Here is a 27,833-nt window from a genome sequence, read left to right on the forward strand (position 1 = left end):
CCTTGCATATGTTGTGTAGCATATATGGATGTGTCCACACACAGTGACACCTCACTGAGTAACCGAAACTGATTTTACATAATATGCTCTTTCGAGCAACTGTGCAGAATGAATGAATATATGGAGCTCCTTGTCAACTGCAAAAAATTATTAGTGAACCTTGCCTATGTTCTTTCAGTAAATTGTGGCATTGCATGACAACCATATGAAAATGACAGCTGCAGTGCTGGAATGCACCTGGCTGCTTACTTCTTGATTTTCTAAGAAAAAATCTATCAACATTTTTTCACCACATTCTTCTTCTTCTGCGTTTGTGGTCTGCAACTCCTACGTTCACTTGTATATGAATGGACTTTTACATGTATGACCATTTTTATGCAGCCATATACACAGCCATAACTGGTTTCCGGGGGCTTTTAATTACATAATTTCTGCATTGTACATTGAACAAAAAGGCATAAGCGCTAACCAGACTTCTCAGCACATGATGCGACATCAAAAAGCTTGACGCAGGTTCCTGTTGACGCCGCAAGCACCCCTTCAGCAGCAGGGTGCCACAAGACGTTTTCAATCCGTCTGCCTTGAGAAGGCAGGGTGACTTCCGGATTGGAAACTGTGCCCCCACTGCTCTCCTCTGGCAGGACCCATACTTTGATCTGTGTTAAGAAATTAATAAAGACAAACTTAAACTGAAAACTTGTAACAAAAATAAAAAAACAACAACAAAAAAACATGTTTCTACTTTAGTTTACATGTTCGGAAAGGTATTTTGAAAAGTACTTTGTCCTATATATATATGGAAGGAATGATGCATCTATATTGTTTAAATCTCAGTTTGCCTCCAGTACTATCTATTGCCTCAATTCTTCAATGGAATTTATCCTTCCATTGTGCAGAATAAAGAAATATGTTCTAAATGCTTGGAAGAAAAGAACCTTCACTGCAAGGGAAAAAAAAGAAAAGAAAGAAAAATTATAACAAAAATAACATGTATCCCACCCATACAAATAAAACACACCACACATTCACACAAAGGCAGAAAAGCAGTCCTGCTCACCCTTATTATTATAAGTCATCTACAAGGTGACTTACTGTATTATCCTGTGATCCAGTGGCCAACATGTAGTCATCAAATGGAGAAAAGTCCAAGTCTGTTACAAAATCTGTAACAAGAACAATAAACAAAAAATAAATGAAAAATTAGTTTAGAAATCATATTATACAACAACTTCAGCAAGAAACCCAACACGCTTCTCCCATTCCTTTCTTCTCTTTCTTATTCTGTCAATTTAAAAAAAACAACCCCCGCCACATAAAAAAAAAAAAAAAAATAGTACTCCCCCCGCCCCCTCTAAGTGACAATATCAGCAACAGTGAAAAGATTTAAAGAAACATGAACATGCATGCTTCTGCGCTTGCAAGCACATACACAAACATGCACACACACACATGGACACAAAAATACAGGCACACACACTTTCTCAATGACTCCTTCACACATACTTAATTCATACTTTGGAATTCTGCAGTGTGTAAACTGACTAAAATGAAATACAAAAAAATTACACTTATCATTGATAGACCTAAAGTAAAACATAAAATTAAAACATAAGATTAAAGTACCTCCATGGGCATGGATGAGGGACAGTTTATCATGACAACGCCCCTTAGCACTCAAGGGCAGATATCCCAGGGTACCTCCCACTGAAAAGCAAAAAGATTATAATCAGACCATGAGGTTTGGAGAGGAAACAGAAAGCTGAAAAATGCACATGTGATTGCATTCATTTGGGTGTTTGTGAAGTAATCATTTATCAACAAAAACAAAATCTTTTTCATATATACATATATTCACCAAAAAATAAGAGATTATGTGAGAGAATCAAGAATACTGATTCAGGCTGATATGACATGAGGGTGGTATATGCATGCATGCACATGGCATTAACACTTTCGCTGCCAGGAAAATAAGATTTAAGTGAAATCTATTTGCCAGGGTTTTTTCACAAAAAATGGGAATAAATTTTCAAAAAATTCTGTGCTCTTTGTTATTTGAGAAAACCCCATAAAAGTATATATTTTCTGAAAGGTAAATGAATAAAGAATACCCCCCCAAAAAAAAAACAACAACAAAAAAACAAACAAAAAAAACCCAAAAAAAACCCCAAAACAACAACAACAAACAAACCATGTTTTCCCATTTTATATAGATATTTTAGTGACATGCTCTTGTTTTGAAATCAGTGTTTTGTTCTTTGTCACATTTTTAACTTGTTCATTACAAACATTAGTCAGGTAATTTGCACTAAAATATTATATTTTCTGGACAAATGGATATCTGCACACACAAAATCATGCTAGAACAACCACAATAAAAAAAAAAAAAAAAAAATGTTAAAGAGATAGATACACAATGCACTGTGACTTCTCCAAGTGATAATGTGGATGTGAGGCCATGCCCCCTCAGTTTCCACCCCCCTCCTCTTCACCCCTCTCACATGATCACTTTATCCAGTGTTCATCAGACTGTGTTGGCTGAGTGCCAAGAAAATCGCTCACACTGTATCCTGCTAATAATTCAGTTAGTTTCCTGTTGTCTGTCATAGCTGTACAGCCAGCATCACTGACTCACTGATACTAAGTCGTATCTTGGCCACTCTCTCGGTTGCTCCCTTTATTTTCCATCAAATCATCCTGTAAATGTTCATCACTGTCTTCTCCTTCGAATTTACACTTCAATTCTTTCTGAGCATCAGCTATAAAAAGCAATCTTGGTTGATTTAGTTCACCACGATTGCATGTCTTGAGCACGGCGTCAGTCCAACATTTTGTTGAGCGAGCGAGGAAAGGAGCCAGGCAAAATACTGCGACAGTGACCCAACCAAAACGTTTAAATAAAGGACTGCCTCATGACGTAGATGGTGTTTCTAGCTATGAACAGAATCTAGTAAGATTCCCCAAGCTAAAGCTACCACAGTACCAGCATTTTTATCAACGAACTGAATGCAAACCTGGGAAAAGTCAGAATATTTCAATGACGAGTTATCTCGTCTATATGGCAGCGAAACATACATGATTGCGATGACGAGTTATCTCGTCATATAGGCAGCCTAGGGGTTAAGTCTTTGTGTGCTAGCATTTGTGTACACAAACTGCAATGTAACTTATCTGTTCATGTCTAAACAAATGTAAACTCAAGTAAGCATGAAACGGCTCTTACCAGAAGAGTCTGTGTTGAATGCCATATAGACACAGCTTGCCTTGACATGGTTTCCACATGAATGGCTTGCATTTCCAACTGGGATATCATGTATAAGATCCTGCAAAAACAATCTGAGGCCAATATTTACAGCAAACAGTGAAGAATAGAAAGCATGCCCATACCAAATCATCAGATTCAAGAGACGACTGTGGAGGACGGCTGATCACATTTTTCATTTACTTAATCATTAATTGACTGAGGCTGAGGATGAGAAAATGGACAAATTTACTGATACGACTGACAAGCAGATGGACAGACACAAGGAACAGGGAGAGTGGCAAAGTGACACAAACAGATAGCAATAAAAATAAAAATTGAATGGTGACAAGACAGGCTAACAGACTTGGAATGACAAACACAAGAACTGATTTTCATAATCATTAAACCTGATAATGTGATATGAATAGATGGATGACAGACTAACAAACCAATCAAATGACATATGAGGTAATACAGACAGTTTAGAAGACATGGATTGTGGAAAGACTTCTTTTTTGTAAATTACCAGCATGGCTGACGGCTCCGTTGTGATTAACACATGCTGACAATTTCTATTTTTGCATAAAACATCAAATTCTGACATGGATTACTTGCTCTTTTGTATGATTTTACACATAAAGATTGTCTAGGCACCAGAAGGTTTCCAAATCTATTGACCTGGGAGACTAAAAATAGTCTTTACAAACCAAGTGTTACTGGGACTCAACTAAGATGCCTTCTGAATTGAAAGCCTGATCCTCTCACTTCCCCGCTTTCGCACCACATCAAGACTGAACAAGAGAGGCAAGGCCTTCAAGACTCACTTGTGATAAATTAAGTCCCCTAGCATTAATTACAGAGTAATTTCCCTTTTTTACTATCTGCACCAAAACGTTTGCAAAATAAATAAAAATTCCATGCTTAGCAAAAGAAGTTCCTGTTTGAACAAAAAATGATAATAATGACTCCTCTTGTTGTTGTGTCAGAATAAGAGGTCAAAGTGCCAAGTTTAGAGAACACAATTTTTTTTAAATATAACAGTAAATGCAGTTTGCATATAATTAGGCTTCTTTTTTAAATTTTTTTGTGCCCATCCCAGAGGTGCAATATTGTTTTAAACAAGATGACTGGAAAGAACAGAATTTCTCCTATTTTTATGCCAAATTTGGTGTCAATTGACAAAGTATTTGCAGAGAAAAGGTCAATGTTAAAGTTTACCACAGACACACGGACACACACACACACACACACACACACACACACACAGAGAGACAACCGAACACCGGGTTAAAACATAGACTCACTTTGTTTACACAAGTGAGTCAAAAATGTATCAATAATAACAACAAAATTTTTCTTCAGTTGCGTAGGATATTTCATGGATACAAAAAAATGAAAAGGACAGTAAAGTTAAATGACAGCTGGATAGCAAAAAGAAAACTTTACAAAAAAATTGCATGGACAGAAACATATATATATATATATATATATATATATATATATATATATATATATATATATATATATCTAAGTCTGCTTGCTCAGTTGCACACCGTCTCTCCACTCCACTTTCCTCCCTCACACACACACACACACACACGTGCACACAGACATGTGTACTTACCTCCTTCTTCGGAAATTTGGGAGCTGCATTTTTAAACTTGGAAACTTTAAACCTCCAGGCCATTGCTAAACTCTTGTAAAATCCACAACTGAAACATGAAATGGATTTCAAACCACTCAGAATACCTAAGAGTAAGACTACAGGCTAACAACTGTTTTCTTGATCTTATTGTTGTATCTATCTATCTGTCTAATAGTATATATAAAGGTAAAATCCACAGATGAAACATGAAATGAATTTTAAACCACAGGACAACAAACATTCTCTCTCTCTGTCTCTCTCTCTCTGTCTCTGTATATATAATATGATAAATATATAATGAAGTTCACTTTTGACATTATCATGGAAACTGTCAACCCATCACCAGCTTGTCTTTTTTATTTTCTTTATATTCTTTTCATTTTAGCTTTGCGTAAATGACCACTTGTGTATACGTTACCAGAAATGGCATGTATATTATCGCATAATGGAAAGATATATACATGTAGTTAAAGGGGCGCAGACAAGGTCTCTTAACTCAGGAGCATGTGGTGAAATGAAGATGGACTGAATAGGAGTGGGGTATGGAGGTGGAGGTGGGGGAGGGGGTTCTTGGGATGATCTTCACACTGAAATAGTGAAGAAGAAGAAGAAAAAAAAAAATGCTGGAAAAACAAAAATAAAAAAACTGTCATCTGTAGCCAAGCACATGACATGTTCAGTTTCAGATGCAGACAGGAATCACCAGCAAGTCACTAACAATATGATGCAATGAAGAAAAAGGCTCAAAATACTTATGGCCTTTTAAGATAAATCTGTTTTTAAAATAATCTAAAATGAAACAAAAACATAATGTCTGGATATTTTCACTGCATGATAATAATGGTACTTATTTAGCACAAACTCCCCAAACTCTAAGTGCCTCATATGAAACAATATATATATATATATAAATACATACACTGGTGCATAATAACACAAGTATCTTAATTATCATCAATATCAAATATGTTTTAGTAGGATCCTAACACGCCACAGGCCTCAGTTCTCACTCAGCTCATATTTTCAGTGAAATATACTGCTCAAATTATGAAGGTGTGCAAGAATACACTCTGTCAACTTGATAGGGTGAGTGAAATACTTTTTTTACTTTAAAGTAAACATTTCTAGCACTGAGATATGGAATCCAAAATGTTAATGCTATTTGTATAATTTCCTTATTTAAACTAACCTCTCAATATTCTTATTATAAGAAACCCAAGATTCTATGTTGTGGGTTTCTGCTATCATCCTTCTTACCCATTTTACAGTTTTTAATTTACCATTTCCAAAACTGTTTCTGTGCAGCAAAGATGAAATTTTACTGATCCAATTCAGTTTCGAGCCATCCCATTTTGGCTATATTTATTACTTCTACTAGCGTTCTCCGAATTCAAAGAAAACAATACACAATTAAACGTTTATATTTCACGATCTGGTTGGGGGCGAAACAACAACAAATGGTGTGAAACGAGCTGCGGTATGGGGGCGAAATGGCTGGCTCTGGGGTGAACTGGTTGGGGGCGAACTAACAAGGGGGCGAAACAACCAGTAACCACACAGACAATGTTGTAGGAAGAACTATCAATAACAGCAAGGGTTTTGCAATTCCATTTGAAAAAAAGAAAAAAAAGGAGAATAGTCTAAGAACATTCTTTGCAAAAAACAATAGCAGAATTTTATCAGCTGGAAGAAGGCACTGCGTGTGCAGGGACATTTAAGGCGATCACCGAAAGTTCCCTGTCAGCTGCTGCTTTCACTGACAGTGACAGTACAGCCTTTTTTTTTTCTTTTTCTTTTTTTTTAACATACGCTCTTGTGTGCTCTCCCAAGTCCGTTGCGACGATGGCCAGATTGGCTCCTGCAATGTATTTGTGCTGATTTTGATCCTGAACTTGAGCTTCTTGATTCGAACCAACTACTTTCCTCTGAACAGTAACAGATTTAATTACGTCCAGGAGTTGTCTCAATCACAGACCAGCTACTGCAACTAGAACACGCAACAACGAAAACAACAAAACCCAACCAAAGGCGTCACCTGCCAGTGATGTATAAGTCCTAGTTACTATCCAAGTTGAAGCTCTTCCTACTTTCTGAATTGCGTCGTATCTAGAGTGCGAAAGATGGAAGGGGCGTGTCGAAGTTACACAGATATTTATATCAGAAAATCACATTCGAATTTCTCATTGAAACACATCAGCGAATCATAAGCCAACCATAAACCCTGTGCTAAATGCTCCTATGTTTTATTAGATCCCCTCCCTTTTCCAGTGATCGTGATATAAATTATCACCTTCCTTCTTCAGTTCCTTCCTGATGGAGTTTGTCGTCTGCCGGCAGTCTAAACTTCCGGTTCTTCCTCTTCCGTTAGTTCTGCACTTTCGAATGATAAAAATCCTAACAAAATATTATGTTTTCTTTTAAAGTGAGAGCGACATTCTATCATAATAGAGTTACATTGTATTTATTAATATTTTATTCCTTATATCTTGCATACATGGCCAGAAACAAAAAATAAATTACCCGGATGTCCGACATCTTAGAAGTGAAAGTAGGTCTTTTTTCGGATACAAATCACTTAGCTACAAAGAAATGAATAATGTTTTCAGTAGAAAACTTGTACCTTCCTGTAAATAAGCTATACCACATATAACTATCGTGACAAAACTTCCTATTTCCTTTTTTTCATTTGTTTTGATTTTTAGCAACATGAAATAAAACAATGGATTCTTACGCATGCGCACAATGGTAGGTCATTTGACCTTGATCTTCACTTTGCTGTTCCTGTCAGTCTGAGCAAAACGTCCGGGAAGCATGGCGGCTTTGGGGCGAACACGTTTTGGACTCACCGGCAAGGTCGTTGCTGCAAAACAATTGCCAGTCACTTCAACTTGTCACTCCAGCGCCAATCCTTTCATACATACACAAGAAGATGACCGGCACACTGTGAATCGTGGCTTTTTTGGTGGTAAGTTATATAATGTTCTGTGTCAGAATTGTTTGTTGCATCATAAACCATCTTTAAAGTGTTAATTCTTACTGCAGAAAATGCTGGAAAATCCGAGACATTGAGAAAGGATCGAGTCTGAGACTCCAGTTAACATTCATGTGGCAATATCCACATTTCTTCCCCTGGTTCTCTTTCGTTTCGACGACGGAAAAATGTGTAAATCGGTTAAAAACATTTTCAACGATATTTAATAGTTCCCCAAGTGTTTATAATTGTTACATTGTTATTAACCAGTTTAAAGCTTTTTCTGTCTTCGAAACGAAACTGAGAGGAAAGAAATGTGGATATTGCTACACATGTTATTATTAACAGAAACCTGACATGATCACATGCTTTTGGGGCAGAGAATGTTCACTATCTTAAGCCAGTTGAGGTACCCACTGGCATGTGCTAAAGTCAAAAGATTATGCCAAGTGATCTTAATGTTTCTTTAGGTTTCAGCCAACATCATTTGATCACAACTGCTGCATTTTCATCTCTTGAGGGTGGGGGCAACATTTCTGACTTGATTGATCTGATACACACAAACACTGAAAACCCAGACAGTGGGAGAAATGTTAGCAACATTATGTTTCAGAGGCCCCCATTCAAGGCATTGGATATGGCAAAGAGTATGTATCTGGCAATCATACAATCAAGCAAACATATAGTATCAAACTCATCCACATTTCTTATAGAACTTGCAGTGCATAATACTGTAGACCGCTGGAGAGCTCAGTGATGATCTTGGATCTTGCGCATGTGCATCAAACTTTTAATCAAAATCAGAAGCAATGTCAAAGGGCGATCGTCAAAGGCAAAAGCAGCAAATGTGCTGTCCCCCATTTCTTCAGTTGATAGCCTCCACTGCTACAACCAAACTATGTACAATTTATCATATGCACAATAAAACAAAATATAATGCAAAAAGTTGAAAAAAGAAGCATTCTGTTTCGCATGTTCTGCCTCTCTTGATCACTTCTGTTGCTTGAAATTTCGGAGAGCCAGTCATTTTCGAGAGCAGATATCATGTGACTTGCCTCCATAAGTCATGTAAACACGAAACTCTTCAGTGATCTATTCAGTCAGTGTTTTTATTTAAGGTGACACTCTCCAGTTGACTAACCCTCCAGGAATGTTCAGGACCTAGTATACTATTAGTAAGAGGAGGCAATCTGATACTGTGAAAGTGTGATCTGTCACGAATGCCACACTGCAATGAGTTTTGAAGAACAATGTGGTTAGTGGTCTGGATAATTTTCAAGGAAAAAAAGTCAATAAAATAAAAATGGGACATTTTAATAACAACAAATAATTACCACTTCACTTCAAACTAAAAGTTTGTGATTAAAATTCTTGATATAGCATCATTATTTGTTGTCTCCTTTTTTCCGCAGTGTCCAGCAACTGCTGCAGGTGTAGCAAATCAGTGGTGTTACACAGAAGCCTGTGCTCACACATTCATGTGGACTTGGTCCCATGTCATCTTTATCCAAACTGAAATCATTTTTGAAGATCCGAAAATGGCAAAATCATTGAAAATTTACACATGTCAGGTGATAAGATGTTGGGTGGGCCTTGACCAAAATTTCTATTTGTAGACTGTACCTTTCGGCCTGTTGTATGTCCTTGGTGAACTGTTTCATACAGCATACTTGTACAGCCATAGACACTTCATGGAGGACTTCACATTTAAATGTGATCCCCTCCCCAAAAGAATGGTACATATACATGTTGTATAGACTCTGTGGATCACCATTCTTTCAATTTTGGCACATTTTGACGGATTATAATTTCCAATTATACTTTACAGTTTTATCCATAGCCATATAGTGTACCTAATTAATTGTACAGCACCTAAGCAGTACTGAACACCGCCTAAGTGACAGCAGCAGTGCAGGGTTTCGTCTGGTTTGTGATCTCCTGGCAACCCAACATTGATACTAATGAAAGTTTGCAGTGGGCTTCTGAAGCTGAGACTGTGACAGAGGAGCCTGGGTGTGGCCATGTATGGGGGACCTGTAATGAGAGGAGTGGGAGTAATACCACTGTTAGTGTTTAAAAAAAAAAAAAAAAAAAAAAGGAAGTGATGCCTTCTGTTTTTCCAGGAAAACTTGAAAAGCACAAGAGTGAATATAAATCAAGTTACTATTTTGAATGAGTAAAACATTTGCTTCTCTGCTAAGCAGTGCTATGATATAGATGTAACTAGTGAATTTAGTTTTGAGATATCACAGTGACAGGTTCCAGATACTATATTTTCATGATTTTTTTTTTCACCGTGTTTGGTTTGAAGAATGATGCTGACAAATTTTGGTTTTTATTCAGTAATCATACTCTTTTTCTTTTATTTTTTACAGCAAATCAGCCTTACCGATGTGCTTCAACTGTCTCCTTACCCCAATATTGTCACTCTGTATATCGTTCTTTACTATCACTTCAGGCTGACATTGCTGGTGAGTTGCTTGTTAATCAAGTTAATGTTATGTTTGTTTCAATATCTGATTCTGAATCATTTGGTAGTATTATGTGAACAAGAGCTTGTCACTGATATCAAAAACATGGATATAACTGAATTGGGCAATACTATATACAGTTAGAATAGATATTGTGACAGTAAATTGAGTAATAACAATTTCATTTGATAATTTAAGATAATAGACATACTTTTATTTCATGATGGATATATAGCAATTTCATTTAGCTGCGGGAGAACCTACTGAATAAGTAATAACTAACATTGGAAAAAACTTCAGAATCAGTATTTGCACTTCAGTTCCCTGTGAGTTGTCAGATGCATGTCTGTTTTGAAAATATGATGTTTGCGCCTTTTCAGATTTGCACATTTGAAGAGGTAACTGACTGAGTTTGTTGAAATAATTATTATATTTTGGTGGTGTTGCAGGGAAACATTCTGCACATCACATCACTCGGTCAGGAGTAAGGAGTGTACATAGTTCATCCAGCAATAACAAGCGAGACTATTACGATGTCTTGGGCGTCCCAAGAGGCTCTGACAATAGCGCTATCAAGAAGGCATACTATAAGGTATGAGCTTTTCCTTGTTTGAATTGGATATTGAATGTAAGTGAATTGTTTTTAAAAGAAAAATTGTTGCAAATAACTCATAAGGAATAAAATCAGTGTGCATCAGACCTTGGATAAACAAAAATGAATTGTTGACATTGGTACCAGAATGAACTTCAAGATATTTACTCAGAAGACGACATTTTTAAGTACAATACATATTAAAAACAAATAGTTTGTATATTTACCTCAAACCAGTCACTGCCCAAAATTACCAAAACGGTGATATGGTATTGCTCTCACTTATTTACCAAAACAGTGATGTGGTGGTATTGCTCTCAGTTAATTTTCTGAAAGTCAGTTCAGACAGTTAGGCATGCACGCACAAACACACATGCACATGTCACTTGATATTTGTGCATGTGGTGCTTGTGTGGACTGATGCACACATATAGAGGCACGGATATACACAAATCTACTAAAGGTGGTTGGGCATGTGCAGATCATTTGCATCTTTGAGACATGTTTTTGTCATCATGGTTTTCTTTTCCAGCTTGCCAAAAAATACCATCCTGATATCAACAAAGAGGATCCAGATGCTGCCAAGAAATTCCAAGAAGTGTCTGAAGCTTATGAGGTATAGCATGGGATGAAAGTACCCACATGCATGATGTGATGTTTTAGCCCTCTACATACTAGGTATTTTTTCAGTGTATGCATAAACAGTTGGTGTTACCAGGATTGTGAGAGTTATTTTGATAATATGTAATCACAGTGTTGCTTGACAGTCTAGTATGATTATAAATGGTTATAGTTATACTTTAATCCTCTTTTTTTTAAAAAGTAATAATGATGACTCGGTTTGACTTTGCTGTATTTAATAGAAAGCAAGTATACAGTTTTACATGTAAAAGGCTAGTAATATTGAAGTTTGACAAATGAATGTTATATCATTTTACTGTTCTAGCAATATTGTGAATTAGTGATAGTAATTGTGTAATTTCAGGAAGTGCCATGGTCAGATTAGTTTGGTTTTGGACATTTAATCCAGTGATCAGAGTTCAAGGCCCCATTTCCACTTGGTTTTGAGTCCTTGAAAAGGGCATTTAAATCTTATTTTTCGGCACTCCACCCAGGTGTAAATGGGTACAATGGGTACCTGACTTTGATTGCGGTAGGTTGAACTTGAAGTAGTGGAAGGAGAGGATTGTGCCATGTCTTCCTGTGCCAAGCCCTTGACACAGTGAATAAGAATTCACAGTCCCTGAGGCTATAATAGGCAGTGGGACCTTTAATCGTTTTAAATTGTGTGATTTTAACATGAGCTTGATGAGATCACTTTGGTTGGAGAGTGACAGGTGAACATGTCTTTTGTTCTTGTGAACAGGTCCTTGGGGATGACTCAAAGCGGCGGGACTATGACACATTTGGAATGTCTGGTCCTGGTGCTGGTATGGGTGGAGCTGGTGGTTTCCAGGGCGCGAGAGGATTTGGTCAGCAAGGTAGGATTTGAACAGTGGTCTTGAGACTAAAGAGGCCACAGTTGTTTTATACATAACATGTTTAGATTGATGTATGGTAACTTAAATTTCTGACTATAAGCTGGAAATTTTCCCCACAACTTTGACACTGTGGCAACAATTGTGGCTTGTTTGTGGATTTTCCCATTTCTATTTTTAACAGCATTCTCAAATCTCCAGTCTTTCTTGGCTTCACTTTTACTCTCCAAACTGGCTTTGACTGTTTTTGAATTCTTCATGAATGATCATGCTATTAAAAGTGTTAACTGTTTACATTTTTATCCAAATCTGCACACTGAAACTTTCAGATTCACATTGCTTTTGCCCCCACACACTACAAGCCATCTTAGAATGACTAAATGCAGACAATGCAGCATTCATTGAAGACGATAGACTTGGTAATTGAAAAGAGAACCGAACAGCTGCCCATGAAATCGGGCCAAGGTGAAACAATCCACGAACGTCAGCATGTTTCACAGAGCTGGACTCTTGTGTTTACCAGACAATTAAGCAGCAGTCAACTTCCACTGAGCATGACCCAGATTCATTCATCAGTGAGAAAGAGACTGAAGTCAGTGATGCAAACATGTTCGTGGAAGCTGTGCTACTGTTGTTCAGTTCTGATACTGAAGACCAAGCTTTCAGCGGAAATTATGATGTTGACAAATAAATGTTACTACCGGTAGATTTTTGCTGTGTGTGTATTGAATCTTTGTTGTACTGGTATTTTTATTTTTGTCTTGCTTTGTGTGATAAGTGTGTGTGTTGGTTTCCTATGGTAAGATTGACTGTTTTAGATACCGTTAATTTCATTATGTTTTTTCACATGTAATTATTTATGTAATATCTGTGGTGTATAAAATGATATCAACCACTGCTGCTTTTGTCTGGGAAAATTTCTCATCTTTGAAAAAAATAATTTAGAGGATGTAGCTAATATACTGATGCACTCAAAAGACTGAATATTACAGTACTTGACTGATAGGGGTTTGGGTAAAGGCTTGAATAGTATTATAATTGTTTAAGAGGTGATCGCTTGAGACGTGTCCCATCCACACCCAGTGATGTTATCGTAATTTGTTTCAGCCTTTTATTTTATGGAGGAAAGGATAATGATATTAAAATTTTACTTATGAGCTCTCATCACCGACAGGTAAATTGTGAACTTATAATATTGTTTGCCAAGGACAAGTATGACTGATACCAGGCAATGCAGCATTCCAGAAATGTAAGATTGTGTTGTTATTAGATTATGATGATCATAAAAACATTAATCATATGTTTATGTCTGTTCAGGAGGATTTGAGAACTTCCATGGAACCATTGATCCCGAGGAGTTGTTCAGGAAAATATTTGGTGATGCTGGTCTGGGAGGGTTCGGCAACTTCACAGACTTTGAGGAGAGCAAGTTTGGTTTTGCACCAGCATCTGAGGCAAGCTTTTCTCTTTTTTCCCCAGTGTTGTGTGGCATTCTTGATTCTTCACAAATGAATGTCTACAAATATTTTTTTTATATTTTAATACTCACCCCCCACCCCCCAGCATTAAAAAAAAAAAAAAAAAAAAAAATGACAACAACAAACCCTACATCCCCACAAAAAAAACCACGACGACAAAAAACAACTAGCTGTGCAGAAAAAAAAGGGGGGTGGGGGGGAGTAAAAGGTGATCTGTACATTGCGGGTATTGGCTAAGGTTGTGTCTTTTTTGTTGTTTTCTATTGTCATTGTACAAAGTGTTAATCAAAGTCAAAACAAAAGTAAAACTGGCCTGTTGAGGCTGTTCTATATATATGAAAACGGAAGTTCATGGGTTTGATGTGCAGCAGTTCTTCAGCAAATATGTATGTAAAATGTTTTGGGGGTTAAAATATGTTGTCCCTCTCCTGTTAGAAATCAGATTTTGCTGAGCATCCCTAGGCCAAGCCAAGTAAGGGGTTCAAATATGTTGACCTTCTCTGATGAGATTTCAGTTTTCTTTCACAATTTCCAAATCAAGATCTTTCTTTTCATGGTACCTTTTCACTATAACTGCTTGGTTTCAGCTGGCTGAAAGCACATACATCATACAGAATTCTCAGTCTTTCCTGCTTTGTTTTTGGTCAAGTGAGGAAATATAGTCCTTGTTTTCTTCTCGCTCTTTTTTTTTTTTTTTTTTTTTTTTTTTTTTTCCTCTCTTATGGTTTGTTTTTTGTTTTCAGATGGTCATGGAACTGAGCTTTCAAGAGGCTGCACGGGGAGCTAACAAGGAGATCAATGTCAATATCAAGGACACGTGTCCCAAGTGTCGCGGCAACAAGGCAGAGCCTGGCACCAAGCCCACCAAGTGCACCACATGCAACGGCACAGGAATGGTAAGTTGATGGTAATTGTGGGCTAAGTTAGGGCTGGTGCAAAACATCTATTGGTGAAGGCGGCACCATGGACTGCAGAGACTGGGGAAGGAATACATGACCAGAAATGATGTTTTGTGTTAACAACAGCACAACGTAAACAGAAATATTGAAACAAAAAAAGACATGCAAGAATTATGTCGTGAATATGTGCCTTTTGAAAACATCAGTTTTATATATCTGATTTACCTTTTTAAAAGATTATGAAACAGAATAACCGTAAGTGATTATATAGAAATTTTGTTTAGGAAGAAGAAGAAGAAAAGATGAATTTAATAAGAAAAGATGAATTTAATAAAATCAGTAATGATGATGAATAAACAAGCAAAATTGCTTGTGCAGGAAACGATCAGTACCGGGCCATTCGTGATGCGGTCCACATGTCGTAACTGTGGGGGTTCCAAGGTCCACATTAAAACACCATGTACAGAGTGTGCTGGGAAGGGGAAGATTGTCATGAGGAAGAAAGTTGTGGTGCCAGTGCCAGCAGGTAATGTTTGGTTTCAGTGTCTCAAGCTTTCAAAAGTTCTGCATACAGCAAGCTGTGACAATAAATGCTATATGATTTATTGTGTCATTATTTCCCAAGTTTGCTGGTTCTGTTTTGAGTGCATGCAGAAAAGCTGTCATACGCTGATTGTGCTGACATGGATTTACGTGTATACATGCATGTTCACATCCATATCCTAAACATATTGTATGTGTACCTCTGCATCCCTTTTTTTTTTTTTTTTTTGTCTGTTTTGAAGCTTCATGGATAAAGAATGTGTACGTAGGAGGAAAATGAACCATCTTCTGTCTCCGAGACTGTGGCTTCCTCATGGTTGCGTATAATTTTCTGGAGCTAAAAAGTTGTGAATCAGATGACCATCATGCATTGTCAAAATTTTACATGCTTATAAAGGAACTGTTTAGCATTCATGACGCAGGCAGGGTTCAACAAAGTTTTAAAAGTTTTAAAAAATTTGTGAACAAATGATTTGCCATTTTAAAGTGGGTTTTTTGGGGTTTTTTTTTCTAATGATTAAGTGACCCAGCACATAAAACTTACAGCACAACCAACATCAATGAGCACATTAATGAACTGATTCTGTGTTGAGCTTGTATTTATGATTTTATTATGAATCCGTGTTCTTATTGAAACATGGGCGCATGATCAAACTCTGTTGTGTTTTGTTGATGTAGTGCTTGTACTTTTAAAATTTTATTTATTTTTTTCTTCTGAAAATGTGTCAACGATTTCTTTTCTAAAGAAATTTTCATCAAGGGTTTACCTTTGTTTGGTGCAGGTGTGGAGGATGGCCAGACGGTCAGAGTATCAGTGAACGGTCAGGAATTGTTCATTCTGTTCAAGGTATGTGTGTGTTCTGTTTTTGGGCGTTAGGAAGCAGTGCAGTGTATACAGTTTTCACTGCGTCCAGCTGTAAGGCCACACAATGCAAAAGGTGGGGCACTTGTTTTATAGGAAAATATTTATTTGCTTGTGTGTGAGACGAATTCAGTGGATCGTGATGTCCTTCAGTCTTTTGTTTGGTTGTTGTGTCGGTTTGTTTTGATCTTGTTTATGTATTGATATATAAAAAAAAAAAAATTAATTCTATATTATGTTTAAAGAAAAAAGATCAAATTGTGTTGCTTTTGTTGCCATCTGTCCAGGCAGTATAATTCCTGACACATTCATAGCCAGCTTTCAGATCTCAGATAGCCTTGGTGGTTAGCTTGGTTATCAGTATCAGTAATAGTACTGATAATGATTAACAAGATAGGGAGACAGCTGTTAAGATTAGGAATTTGGAGAGAGAAGTGGAAGGAGGGGCCTGAGAGGATAAACATGTATAAGCAAACATAAAGACATTCTTTTCAATGTGTGTGAGCTACTGATTTCCTTTCCTTTGCAGTTTAGGGAGGGGCAGAGTGGGGATGGGGTTTGTTGTCATTCACTTTTAAGACATCTTAAGAAAGTAAGAGGAACTGGGAAAATGGTCACAGAACTAAGTGCTGAGAAGAATTGTTTTCAAACCCCAGTGTGAAGCTGTGAACCCTGTCATGAGTTGTGGTGGTTACTACAGGTGGCAAAGAGCAAGATGTTCCGACGGGAGGGAGCGGATGTGCACAGTGACGTGACCATCACCCTCTCGCAGGCTGTGCTGGGTGGCACCATTCGCATCCCTGGCATTTATGGCGATTTCCTGCTCACAGTGAGTTTAGCCCTCAACCAGTCATGGCTTTTTTTTTTTTTTTTTTAGGTTTGTTTGTTAGTGTGACCGTTTGATGAACTGTTGTGAGAGAGTTGCGTTTTGTTTCTTGTGATTGGCCCTTTGCAGCCTGTGTGGATTGAGTATATTTTTCTCTAGCTCAGCTCAAGGTGCAAATGGTTGAAAGTGTGTATCTCCACATCTCCTCCCCATTATCTATGCTCCCTTATCTATGCTCCCCTGGAGTTGAAAATTCTTTTCAGGGCTTGCTCATGTCAAAATATTCAGCCTGTTGTTCTGTATATTTTGATGATTTTTCAGGAAATACTTGAAATGTGTGAAAAGCTTTATTGTACTAAGTTTATGACATATTTCCAAAATGCATGCAGTACCATACATTCATTTAATGATGTGATAGGGAGAGGATTAAGTTGTTTATTCCAGATCAGACTGCAGAAACAGAATTATTATTAAGGCGGCGGGTTGGCGTTGTTTAGAGGGCCAGGAGTAGAGGGCCCAGAGTGTCAGCGAATCGATTGCGATCGCGCCTTAATTTTAGCACGATTCCCCAATCGAGCTACATAATTATGTGACCTGGTTGGAGACATAATTTGACCACAAACAAGAACGCCAGAGAATCGACAGACAGACAGAAAATACGAAAAAACTTAGCCGTATGAAGAGCACAGGTACAGGAGTCATGATGGCTGCCAGAAAAAGAGGGCGATAACCAGCGGGACAAAGGGGAGGTTACCTACTTCCGGGAGGCTATCGGCCGTAGTTTCGTCTGCTCCACATAGGCGGATAGTAGTTTGCACAGGACAGGAATGTCAGACCCCTGCCGGAGTCTGCACTAGTTGGGTCACGGTAAGTATGTTATTTAAACGTAATTTTAGATAGAAAATTTCCTTTATGTTACAGTCGAAGACAGATGTTGATAACCTGAATAATGAATGTAGAAGCAGAATATGTATGCTTTTGAGCCATGGACCCTCTGTGTGTGTGTGTGTGTTTGGACAGATTCCCCCAGGCACCCAGTCCCATGATCGTCAGCGCTTGGCAGGCAAAGGCATCAGCCGTGTCAACAGCTACGGCTATGGTGACCACTACGTCCATTTTAAGATCAAAGTGCCTATGTGAGTATCAACAGTTGTCCTTCACTTTGGTTTCCCTGTATGTTGCAAAATCTTTTTTTCTTTTCTTTTTTTTTTTTTTTACAGTGATGATCATGTTAGAATGCAAACATAGAGGAACTTCGCAGTTGTTAATGAATAGATAGATAGCTTATGAACTTAGAGGAACTTGACAGCAGTTAATGGACTCAATGAACTTTCAGTAATTGGTGGGAACTTACTGTCTGTTATACATTTAGTTCCTTATGTTTGAATGCAGTTTGGTTCTTTTGACATTAAAACTCTTGTTTCGTCAGCTGTCAGGCTTTGATTTTTTTTCTTAAATGAAACGCTACAGTTACCTATTTATTTTTTCTCTTGTATGTTTCAGAACATTAACGGCTGAGCAGAAGGCCTTGATAATGGCATTTGCAGAAAAGGAGACTGGTGTGCAAGGCACTGTGAAAGGAGTGACTCAAACAGAAACTGGTATGTATGTTTATTCATTTTAATATCTTGGGTCTTCCGCCCCACCCTCACCCCCAACTCCACTTTCTACTTTCTTAGTCTGCTTAGCAGTTTCTGCATTGTCTGTGTGAAGCTAACTTGCTTCTGATCTGCTGTCTTTGTTAGAACTGAGCAGCAGTTCATGAACGGTCAAGACTGGCAAACTGGGTGTTTTTTTTGTGTGTTTTTTTTTCTGCTCAAGTTCAAGCCCAAGTCTTGTCACCTCATTCTGTACTGCCCCATGACTTCATTATACTATCTGTACTAGCCGTTTGTATGTGTTACATGAAAAATATCTAAAAAAAAAAAAAAAAAAAAAGAATGCAATTACATACAGTGGTGAAATTTTGTGATGATATAAAGAATAGAATGGACTAACATTTCGCAAAGTTTCAAAGCACTCACTTAATTATCGACTGATTTGTCATATTTTGAAAAAAAATCTTTGTTTTTTGATGGAGTCTCCCGTTGGCAGGCAGGCAGGCTTATCTGTCGGTGTGTGTCCTCGTATGGGAGAAGAGGCTGATCCTGGATGCGCAGCACTTCCCACAAGTGTTGCAAGGGAAAATGTCTCCAGAAGTTGAGCCCTGCTTCCTTCGCTCACACTTCTCCTTAATGGCCAGCGTTCTCTTGTTTTCAAACGTCTTTATGCCACTAGAGCACAGCATCCTCCAGCGACAGCGGTCAAGGGCATCAGTTTCCCAGGATGCGATGTCTATGTCACAGGCTTTGAGGTTTGTCTTAAGGTGTTCTTGAAGCGCTTGCAGGGTCTTCCAAGTTCCCGGTGGCCTTCCTTCAGCTGGCCATACAAAAGCATCTTCGGGATCTTGCTGTCTGTCATGCAGACAACGTGTCCTGTCCAGGCTGCTCCTCTCTAGGACCTGGAGGTTGGAGACCCTGTCTTGCCACTTTATGCCGAGGATCTTTCGTAGGCATCTCTGGTGAAACTGCTCAAGTTGTTGAATGTGACGGCAATACGTTGTCCATGTTTCTTAGCAGTACAACAAGGTGGTCAGCACAACAGCTCTGTAGGTTTTCATCTTGGTGCTGAGCCTGATGCCTTTGTTGTTCCACAACCTGTTGTTTAGTCTGCCAAAGGCAGAGCTGGCCTTGGCAATGTGCAGCGTCACTTCTGCATCAGGGGCTCCGTTGCTGCATATGGTGCTGCCCAGGTAGCAAAACTTGTCGACTGACTTGATCTCTGTGTCATTGATCTTGATTGCAGGTGGGGGGGAGGCACTGACATTCTGTGAGCTAGCTGGTTGGTACATGGACTCGGTCTTTCTGAGGTTGATGGTGAGTCCAAAGCGCCTGCAGGAGGTTGAGAACCTGTCCATAATGAACTGCTTGTCCTCATGGGTGTGTGCAGCAAGCACGCAGTCATCAGTGAAGAGGAACTCTCTCATCAGTGCCTCAGACACCCTGGACCTGGCATGGAGTCGCCGCAAGTTGAAAAGTTTGCCATTTGTGCGAAACCGATTGTAGATGCCCCGGTCACACCATGTCACATGTTCCCCTGCCTGAGCAGAAGCCGCACTGTGCCTCAGGAATGACTGTGTTGGAGACATGGTCAACCAGTCTGTTCAGTATGATGCGGGCGAAGATCTTGCCAGCGATGCAGAGGAGAGAGATTCCACAGTGGTTATCGCAGAATGTTTTGTCTCCGTTCCGTTTGTAAATGTGGACAATAGAAGCATCCTTGAAATCCTGGGGGACCTCCCCTCTCTCCCAGATAGACTGGAACAGGGCGGTCAGCTTGTCTGTCAGCACCTCGCCTCCATACTTGTAGATGTCAGCTTTGATTCCATCCGCTCCTGGTGCTTTTCCTGACGTCAGCTTTAGGGCCTTCTGGGTCTCGACCTTGGTGGGAGGGGCAGCTAGCGTGTCATTGACTGGTAGCTGTGGGAGGGCTGCAATTGCCTCGTCAGATACGGATGAGTCCCTGTTCAGGAGGGTGTTTAAGTGCTCTGCCCAGCGGGCAAGGATGTCTTTCTTGTCTGTCAGGAGGGTTGTCTGGTCTGAGGCTTGGACAGGAGTTGATCCTGTGACTCTCAGCCCATACACAGCTCGGAGACCATCATGGAATGTCTTCATGTCGTGAGCATCAGCAGCGGACTGAAGCTCTTCGGACTTTCTATCCCACCAGGTGTTCTTCATCTCACGCAGCCTCTTCTGTACGAGTTGCTTGGTTTGCAAGAACTGGTTCTCCTTCCTCTGGCAGTCTTTATCAGAAATGTGATCCTGATGCCGTATATACAGTGTGTTCAGGAGCTTGGAGATTCCAGAGTCATTCTCGTCAAACCAGTCTTTGTGGCTCCTCTGTACAAAGCTGAGTGTGTCAGCTGCTGCTGTGTACACAGCATCTCTAAAGGTGCTCCATACCTCTTCTACATCAGTCGATGCAGGAATTTCAGACTGCTCCTCTCATGCAGCGTGTAATGGAAACATCACCTCTGTCCTTCTGCCGGACAATCACATAGTCCAGCATGTGCCATTGCTTGGAGCGGGGGTGCATCCATGTGTTCTTGTACTTGTCCGCTTGTTGGAAGAGGGTGTTGGTGATGGTCAGTCCATGCTGCACACAAAGCGAGAGCAAAAGCGGTCCGTTGGGAACGTTGTTTTTTACAACTGACATAAAGGGGGCGAGTTTTTCTCATGTTACAGAGATTTTACAAATGTGGTCTTTGGTAACCATAGACACTTCCTAATTGTAGCATTTGAATGGGCAAATAAGTATGCACAGTGGATATCCACTATAGAATCAGTTTGCATTCAACTTTGAGCCACAGTACTTGCTGAAGATGATGGAGATGTCATCTTGTCAAGTGAGCGAGCAAGAAGGGTGTCAGCACCAGTGCTATAGCATACCACAGTAACAAAGCGTTGTGCACACGAGGTATGCTGTAGCATACCTTAGTATAGAAAGAGTTAAGTGTTAAATGCTCTGGACGATTCTACACGCTACTCTCAGTTTCAGCATAGCAGGCAGGGTAGCACCACACATTATACTTAATGATCGCAGTATGCTACAGTGAACACCTGAAAGGATGCAGGGACTGTCTTGTTTCAGTATATATGAAGAAAAAAATCTGTCAAAATGAGGTGAAATTATAAAATTGATGACAATTAATTGTTTGAATCCATAAAAAAAAAGAGGGGGCGGCGGGGGCAAACCATTAACAAAATGAAATTAAAGTCTTGTATTGCCTCTTTCAACATCATGAAGGCTGTGACTGCAGCCCAAACCTACTGTTGGTGGAGTGAGGGTCTGGTGGTAATGCATCTGCCTTGGAAGTGAGAGAATCTGAGTGCATGGGATCAAATTCCACACTTGCCAGAATTTTCACCTCCTCCACTAGACCTTGAATGGTGGTCTGTGCACTAATCATTTAGATGAGATGATAAACTGAGGTCCCGTTTGTAGCATGCATTCACCACACATAAAAGAACTCAAGGCAACAAGAGAGTAATCCCTGGCAAAGTTCCGTTATAAAACCCATTCTGTTATACAAGTGTGTGTGTGTGCATGAATGGAGCCCAACTGAATGACACCAGAAAGGCATGATGAGCACCCAAAGGCAGCTCACAGTCATATCTGCCATGTTACGCAGTCTGTGGTGCTAATGACTCCATGTTAGTAAAGTGCTCAGAGCTTGGTCTCTGGCAGAAGATAGGTGATGTATAAATATCTATACCAATTATGGCTTCCATTGTTTGATTGTCTCCCTTTGGCTTTGTGTGAGACTGGTTCTCATTCCTGTATCTGGCTATCAGCTTGTCACAGGTGGGGAACTTGCCTCTCAATGTAAAGCAGTTGAAAACAATAAACACAACAGCAGCAGTGACCGTGGTTTGTCTGCACTGTTAGATAAATTATGCAGAGCTTTTCACTTGGGCAACTTTTGTCTCACGCCTTCATAGTAAACTGGCAAGAAAAATTTATGACATGCTTACCTTTTTTCTTTTTCTTTTTTTAAATTTTTTCAAAAAACCTTTTCCTTCATTTTCCAGATTTCAATGATGATAATTATGCGTGACAAAGTAGAATAGAAGATAGATATGAGAATGTGGATCATCATGATGCCTTAACCCTTTCGCTGTCAGGAAAATAAGATTTAAGTGAAATCTGTTTGCCAGGGTTTTTTCACAAAAAACGGGTATGAATTTTCAAAAAATTCTGTGCTCTTTGTTATTGGAGAAAGACCCATAAAAGTATACATTTTCTGAAAGGTAAATGAATAAAGAATACAAAACACACAATGTTTTCCCATTTCATAAATTTTTAGTGACATGCTGTTGTTTTGAAATTATTGTTTTGTTTTTTTGTCACATTTTCAACTTGTTCATTTCAAACATTAGTCAGGTAATTTGCACTAAAATATCATTTTTTCTGGACAAATGGATATCTGCACACACAAAATCATACTAGAACAACCACAATAAAAAGAAAAAAAAAAAAAAAAGAAAAAAAGAGATACCCAGTGCATTGTGACTTCTCCAAGTGATAATGTGGATGTGAGGCCACGCCCCCTCAGTCTTCACCACCCTCCTCTTCACCCCTCTCACATGGTCACTTATCCAGTTCTCATCAGACTGCGTTGGCTGAGTGCCAAGAAAATCGCTCACACTGTGTCCGGCTAAAATTTCAGTCACTTTATGTCGCCTGCTACACCTGTAGAGCCGGCATCACTCACTGATAGTCCTATCTTGGCCACTGTCTTGATTGCTTCCTTTATTTTCTATCAAATCATCCTGTAAATGTTCATCACTGCCTTCTCCTTCAAATTTATGCTTCAATTCTTTCTGAGCATCAGCTAAAGAAAGCAATCTTGGTTGATTTAGTTCACCACGATCGCATGTCCTATAAATGTTCATCACTGTCTTCTCCTTCGAATTTATGCTTCAATTCTTTCTGAGCATCAGCTAAAGAAAGCAATCTTGGTTGATTTAGTTCGCCACAATCGCATGTCCTGAGTACAGCGTCAGTCTGACATTTTGTTGAGTGAGCAAGGAGAGGAGCCAGGCAAACACTGTGGCCAGTAACCCAACCAAAACGTTCAAATAAAGGACTGCCTCATGACGTTGATGGTGTTTCTAGCTATGAATAGAATCTAGAGAGATTCCCCAAGCTAAAGCTACCAGGATTTTTGTCAAAGAACTGAATGCAAAGCATGGAAAAGTCAGAATATTTCGATGACGAGTTATCTCGCGCAGCGAAGTGTACATGCTTGCAATGACGAGTTAACTCGTCATATAGGCAGCCTAGGGGTTAAAATTTTAATGTTTTTGTCCAAATAAAAATTTGGAGAGGAAAGAAAAAGGCTGCAGAATTGAGTATGATCTGAGCAGGAGGGTTTTCAAACAGTATTTGCAAGTGAACTTTGAGTTTCTTATTATTAATTTTTCACCTTTGTTTTTTCTTTGCTTCACTGTTTTATTCTTCTTTAAGTCTTTGTTTTTTTCTTCTTTCTTTCCGCTTTTCATTTCATTGTCTGTTTGTCTTTTTTCTTCCTTCTTGCCTTTGTTTTCATATAGTTCTTACTTTTCTCCGTTTTTTTTTTGTGTGCTCTGAATTATAAGTGCATGTGGATTGTGTAGAGATTTTGTGTGCATAAAAAAAAAAGAAAAAAAGAGAAAAAAAAAAGAGGTCTTTTCATATTGTATGGAAACACAGACTGACTCAGAAACACACTGAGACTCAGACACACAAACACACACAAAGCCTGACAGAACAAAAATTTCACCTGGAATCAACATTCTCTGCAAGGTTACTGCAATTGAGGGAGATAGGAGCTGGTACTGTAAGTGCAATGCAGCATGTTCATAGATTCACCCTTTCAATGCATGTTGGTGATTGAATTCTTGATTTTTTGTTAAGCACAGTAGAGCGGGGTTCTCACAGCAGTGCTTGTGTTCACTGGGACTGTAAAAGTGCAAAGGGCTTTGGTCTAATTTTATTTTTCAAGAATGTACACCCTTTCCATACGGGTTTGTATTTGCTTCATTTTGTAGAGTGGTGGCCAAGTAGTAACACGTCTGCCAAGGAGCCAAGAGAATCTGAGGGTGTAGAATCAAGATACCAAGCTTGCCTGTTACCAGAATTTTCTCTCCATCCACTAGACAATGAGTGGTGATCTGGTTGCTAGTCTCATGAGATGATTAACTGAGGTCCCGTGTGCAGCATGCACTTAGCACGTGACGCCTAAAAAAAAAAAAAAAAAAAGAATAAAAAAACGCAGCAACAAAAAAGTTGTTCCTAGCAACATTTTTTTTTTTTTAAATTTTTTTTTGTGACATCCACGCTGATGACACACAGGTAACAAATAAGGAGCACTTGAGGGCAGCTGTCAGTTGGTTCAACCCAAGCTGGCAGCCTTTTGTGGGAACGATTTAGAGTTTGAATAGTGCTTGGAATTTGGCTTCTGACCAGAGATAGGAGTGATACTTCAGTAATGATAATAACAATTCTAAATTTGGAGAGGATGTGCTATGTGGGTATCCCTCACCTCACGTCTGGTCTGTGTGCCTCTGTTGCAGTTGGGGGCGAGACAGTGTCAGGGGAGAGAGTGTCAGACGATGAGGGTGAGGGTATACTGTCCCGGCTAAAACGCAAACTTTTCGGGTGACCCCTTTCAGCCTCTTGCAGCCCTGTGCTCCATGCACAAGCACTGCTGTAGGTAACTTAACATGCACGCACACCCCTGAACTTTTGTGTTCCTGTCACTTCTATCCCATTGTTAGTGCTCATATATACAGGGTTTGCACAGGGTCATGGAAGTCTGGAAAAGTCTTGGAAAAACAAGTTTTGCCTTTCGGGGTCTGGAAAGGGCTTGGATTTTTGATAAAAATCTTTTACTGGTACAAACAATGAAAAACAAAACAAAAACAAAGTGATAGAATTCATCATCAGTATTGGAATATCTGCTGATCTCTTTTATCTATGGTGAAGCAGACCATTTTTTTTATTATTGAGATTTGTGTGTGGTACAGAAAAGTTTCAGTCCGGTTTAGAAAAAGTATGGAATTTTGTATTGTCGCGTCTGTGGGAACCCTGTTTATTTTAGAACGGCGTCCTGTGTAGAAGTAAGGCATGAATGAGTTTCAGCAGAATTTGGATTGTTGTTTTCAAGTTGTACTTTGTTTTTACAGATATATTTGACACTTCTCAAAACAAATTTGAAACACTTGTGTGCATGAACTTTATCAGACTTGTTTCGGCACATTGTCCTTGAGTTCTGTGACAAAAGTGCATGTATGCATCGATTATATTTGACTGATTCATAACATGGCTTTAGTTTTTGTATTATAGACTTGTTGTTTTAGAATGTGTCTGCCCCAAAGTATGAAGCATGCTGTTATGTTTGGATGACCGCGCACAAACTGTTATGGGACAAAATGGTGTCATACTTGAATGATAGCAGCAATTTCTTTTATCACAAGTGTAAACAACACAGGTATGTAACAGTTTATGTCCATGGTAAACTGATTTTCTCTGGAAATGCTTTGAATGAATGTTTTATTATCTTGAAACATAAAATTTGAAGAGCAACAAACTTACAAAACAAGCAAGCTGTGCACACATACGCACACACACACACACACACACACACAATCAACACTAATAGTAATATTTAAGTATTTTTTATAGCACTGAATCCTGTGCTGAGACAAACAAAAGTGCTTACACCAATCATTCACCCACATTCGGTTGTCTAATTGAGAGGGATGTGAGATGAAACTGCATGAAAGTAGAATACTGGAGAAAGTAAACCAGGATGAGGGAGTGGAGGGGAAGATATTTTTTATTACAAAGTGACACAGCACACAAACTGATGATGATCTCCCTTTATTCCTGTGTGCAGGGCGTCGGGCCATGGAAGATCCAGATGGTTTTATTGAGCAGATTCGACAGGCACTGAAAGAACCTGTCAGTGCCAGTGCTGACAATGACTCCTCCAAAAAGGCACACTCAGATTCAGACGAAGAAAGGCCAGGGGAAGTGAAAAAGAAAAATTGATAGCATCATTATCATCATCATCACCATGAAAGCAGGCAAGCAAAACACCTATCACACTTTCATACTCACACATACACAGAAAGAATATAGTGTGTAGGAGCAGGTGGAAGAGAGAGAGAGAGAGCGCGGAGGTGGGTGAATGTGAAGTTTTTTTTTTGAGAATTGGTGCACTGGGTTTTTTTATGGGTCAGCATTGTACAGTTACTATGTCTGATGGGGCAAACATTCATGATGACAATAACCATCCTGTATAAAATGACGGACTGGACTTCTTCTCCATATTGCCTGTGATGTATTTTATTGGCTGTTGTGAAATTCAGTCAGCATTTGTACATGCATGAATCATTTTTTCTTCAAATGCAAAGGGAAGGTTGGATTGGAATGTTTGTGCGTGTGCTCTGTAGAGAAAGAGTGGCTGTTTCAGAATAAAAAGTTTGTTTGATATAGAGATGTGTATGTGCAAGTGCAAATGATTGAGTTCTGCGTGTTCAAAAGTATGTGAATGTTTTCAGGAAATACTGGTGATAATGCTTACCAACCACGGAACTTTGAATTCTGTACTCAGTAACATTATAAAAAGACAGCAGAACGCAAAATTCTGCCATTGATTCACTGTAGGTTCCTATGTTTCTTGCAGTAAGCAGTTTGCTCAGATCATGGTGTGTGTCTTTCTTTTTCTTGTATTTAAGCAGTGACTTTATCAATATTATTTCTTATGCATCATTAGTTACATGGTGGTCAGTGGATAAAAAATCAGATATAGAAACTGGCCATGTATGTCATGATTTTTTCTTCTGTTGGTGACTTTATTGTTGTTATCTGTCACACAGCTGGTGTCAGTAGGTAAAACAAATCTGATTGACAAGCCAACCATGTATTCTTATCACAGTGAATTCTCGTTGAAAGGTCTGATCTCAGGTCAGGATGGAGAATTGTTCATGGACAGTTGACATGAAATGTGCCAGTGAAAGAGGGGTGCACTCATTACCACCTGCCCACTTATCTCCCATGTTCCCATGCCTCCTTTGTTGTGTATCTTTCTGTGTTCATTAAAGCTAAGGTGATGACGCTTGTGGTCTGTGTTGTCTACCCAGACACTCTGGCATGGTGTAATCACATTAACAGATTTAGATCAACAGTTGTGTTGGGACTGTGTGTGTGTTATTTTTTGTGTGATGTGTTGTGCTGTGA

General features: G+C 39.0%; 2 protein-coding genes across 4 annotated transcripts in view; one reads left to right on the top strand and one right to left on the bottom strand.

The window, feature by feature from the left end:
* LOC143283766 (coronin-7-like) overlaps window positions 1-7,238 on the bottom strand; it is a 34,280-nt gene extending 27,042 nt beyond the window's left edge. Inside the window, exons 1-6 of the mRNA XM_076590105.1 lie at window positions 7,177-7,238; window positions 4,866-4,953; window positions 3,221-3,320; window positions 1,624-1,704; window positions 1,093-1,163; window positions 470-656 (exon numbers count right to left, since the gene is read on the bottom strand). Of these exons, the coding sequence (XP_076446220.1) occupies window positions 470-656; window positions 1,093-1,163; window positions 1,624-1,704; window positions 3,221-3,320; window positions 4,866-4,928 (502 nt within the window). The 5' untranslated portion in view covers window positions 4,929-4,953; window positions 7,177-7,238. The remainder of the gene's footprint in view (window positions 1-469; window positions 657-1,092; window positions 1,164-1,623; window positions 1,705-3,220; window positions 3,321-4,865; window positions 4,954-7,176) is intronic.
* Window positions 7,239-7,672: 434 nt separating this feature from the next.
* LOC143283768 (dnaJ homolog l(2)tid, mitochondrial-like) lies at window positions 7,673-27,715 on the top strand. 3 transcript variants are annotated; one of them, XR_013055445.1, is made up of 14 exons: window positions 7,673-7,851; window positions 10,233-10,328; window positions 10,778-10,920; window positions 11,453-11,536; window positions 12,287-12,401; window positions 13,716-13,852; window positions 14,620-14,772; window positions 15,154-15,301; window positions 16,101-16,165; window positions 16,881-17,009; window positions 18,027-18,142; window positions 18,510-18,607; window positions 25,163-25,302; window positions 26,488-26,625. XR_013055445.1 is itself a non-coding variant. In XM_076590109.1 (14 exons), the coding sequence occupies exons 1-13, from the start codon at window positions 7,698-7,700 to the stop codon at window positions 25,249-25,251; spliced, it is 1,527 nt and encodes a 508-aa protein (XP_076446224.1). In that variant the 5' UTR covers window positions 7,673-7,697; the 3' UTR covers window positions 25,252-25,298; window positions 26,488-26,627. The 3 variants fall into 3 exon arrangements, 2 of the variants coding, with proteins under 2 accessions (XP_076446224.1, XP_076446222.1); XM_076590109.1 differs by having other exon boundaries at window positions 25,163-25,298; window positions 26,488-26,627; XM_076590107.1 differs by lacking the exon at window positions 25,163-25,302 and having other exon boundaries at window positions 26,488-27,715.
* Window positions 27,716-27,833: the final 118 nt, after the last annotated feature.

This window comes from Babylonia areolata, chromosome 7 (assembly GCF_041734735.1).
Source record: "Babylonia areolata isolate BAREFJ2019XMU chromosome 7, ASM4173473v1, whole genome shotgun sequence".
Lineage (NCBI taxonomy): Eukaryota > Metazoa > Mollusca > Gastropoda > Neogastropoda > Buccinidae > Babylonia > Babylonia areolata.